General features: G+C 36.3%; 1 protein-coding gene across 1 annotated transcript; it reads right to left on the reverse strand.

Annotated features, from left to right (window-relative positions):
• Nucleotides 1-788: 788 nt before the first annotated feature.
• On the reverse strand, nt 789-1,739 carry LOC136628849 (olfactory receptor 6N1-like). The gene has a single exon (XM_066604941.1). It carries the CDS (start codon nt 1,737-1,739, stop codon nt 789-791), a length of 951 nt encoding a protein of 316 aa, XP_066461038.1.
• Between the last annotated feature and the right edge of the window lie 429 nt (nt 1,740-2,168).

Raw genomic sequence — 2,168 nt, forward strand, 5'->3', positions numbered from 1 at the left:
TCAGACCACCATATTGACTTTTCCTGGCGGAAATTTTTTATGCAGAATTTGACACAGCTATGTTTGCTCCTTGTTTTTCCAGCACTTTCTCTATGTTTTCCCCATCTCTACACAATCTTACAATTAATAGTGCCCCAGTTGGCAACAATGCCACCTGTGATGCGCCACACAGTAATAGTATCCCCCTTTTGTGCCCCTGTAGGTCCCACACAGTAAGTACCATTTTATGTTTCCCCTACACAATAATAGTGTCCTCTTATGCCCTCACTCAATAATAATGCCCCCAAAGCAATAATGCCCCAGCTGAGTAATAACACCTTCTTTATGCCCTTATTCAATAATGCCCCTTTTATGTTATAGAATAAAAAAATGAGACTATACTCATCTCTATCACCTCTCCAAAACATAGTCTGAGGGGGGGCCATGCTATAGGTTGAACTAAGCAGTTTGGACCCCAGCAAGACACAAGCCCCATAGCAGCTGCTATGGCATTAATTATGCCCTTGCTTTAACAACATTAACAACACTATACAACTCTAGGTGCAAATGTAGGTATTTGAAAAAGTACATTTCATTGTATAGCACAGGTAAATGACAAATTATGGTATGTCATTGATAGCTGTATATATATTTATTTTATTTAAATCTGGTCTTTCATTTTTCTTAATATTGACCATGGCACATTTTTCTTTATTGTCGTTGCAATGAAAACATGATTAAACCCTTTCAAATAAATTACTCCAAAAGAATCAACCCTTAATGCTCATTCTAATGTACATCAAATCAAATTATTCAGTGTCTTTTCCCCTACTTATTCTTTTGAATAACTTTTTCACAGACTCCTTCATCTCTTTATTCCTCAAGCTGTAGATAATGGGATTCAACATAGGAGTCACAACTGTATATAGCAAAGATAACGCTTTGTTGATATCTAATGAGAATTTAGACATGGGTTGCATATACATGGCCGTTATTGTACCATAATAAATCATCACAACAGTTAGGTGGGAGGCACATGTGGAAAAGGCCTTTTTCCTACCAATGGCTGAAGAGATCCGTAAAATAGTGGAAATAATGAATATGTAGGAGAGAACAGTGAGAAGAAAGGAACTAAATATAAGTCCAGTAGCCAACATAGAGATGGCTGCCTCTGTAAACCGGGTACTGCTACAAGATAACTTGAGAAGAGGTTGTGCATCACAGTAGAAGTAGTTCACTTGATTAGGACCACAGAAAACAAGCTTACATATTAATGCAACTGGAAGGATTGGTGAAATAAAACCACCAATCCAAGCCACAGAGGCCAGCTGGTGGGAAGTTGTGTTGGTCATTTTGGAAGAATAATGAAGAGGATTGCAAATAGCCAAATAGCGATCATATGCCATTGCAGTTAGTAAATAGCACTCAGAAGCTCCAAGGGAGCTAAACAGATACAACTGAGTCATGCAGTTTTTGAAGGATATGGCCCTACTGTTTGCCACAAAAGTAGACAACATCTTAGGGACAATGACTGACGTGTACCATATTTCCATAGCAGAGAGATGGTTGAGTAAATAAAACATAGGGATTTGCAGTTTATAGTTTGTTAGAACAGTTATGAAGATAATGATGTTACCTGTTACAGTAAATACATAGATAAATAAGAAAAGCAGGAACAGAAAAGGGTAGAGCTTCTTCAGGCTAGGGAATCCCAAGATGATGAACTCTGTTACAAATGTTTGATTTATACCTACTCCCATTTCATTGAGTAACTTCTATGAGTAAAATAGATGAGAGATTAGTGAAAGTAAATATCTATTGTATTAAAATTTAAGTTAGTCTTTTTTGCAAAAACACCACGTTTCTCAGTTATGAAAGTTTGAGGGGAAAAAAAATACTGCATCCAGAAGCTTGCTGTTGGTCAATTGTAAAATTGCACTTTTTAGTGGAATTTTTTTTTACTATTTCTGTTTTCTTTTTCTTGTGTCCATTGTGTTTTTTTTAATTAAATTGCAGCATGTTCTGGGTTTGGCATTTTTTCTGGCGCTTTCTTATATGTTTCTCTATAGGAATACAGTGCCAAAGAGAAAATGCATGTAGTGTCTAAAAGTCACCAAAAACAGTTAAAAATATGCTGATATGCAAAATCTGCTTTTTTTTGGCCTTTAGTTTGACAGAAAACACCAGTG

The sequence above is a fragment of the Eleutherodactylus coqui genome, chromosome 5 (genome assembly GCF_035609145.1).
Source record: "Eleutherodactylus coqui strain aEleCoq1 chromosome 5, aEleCoq1.hap1, whole genome shotgun sequence".
Lineage (NCBI taxonomy): Eukaryota > Metazoa > Chordata > Amphibia > Anura > Eleutherodactylidae > Eleutherodactylus > Eleutherodactylus coqui.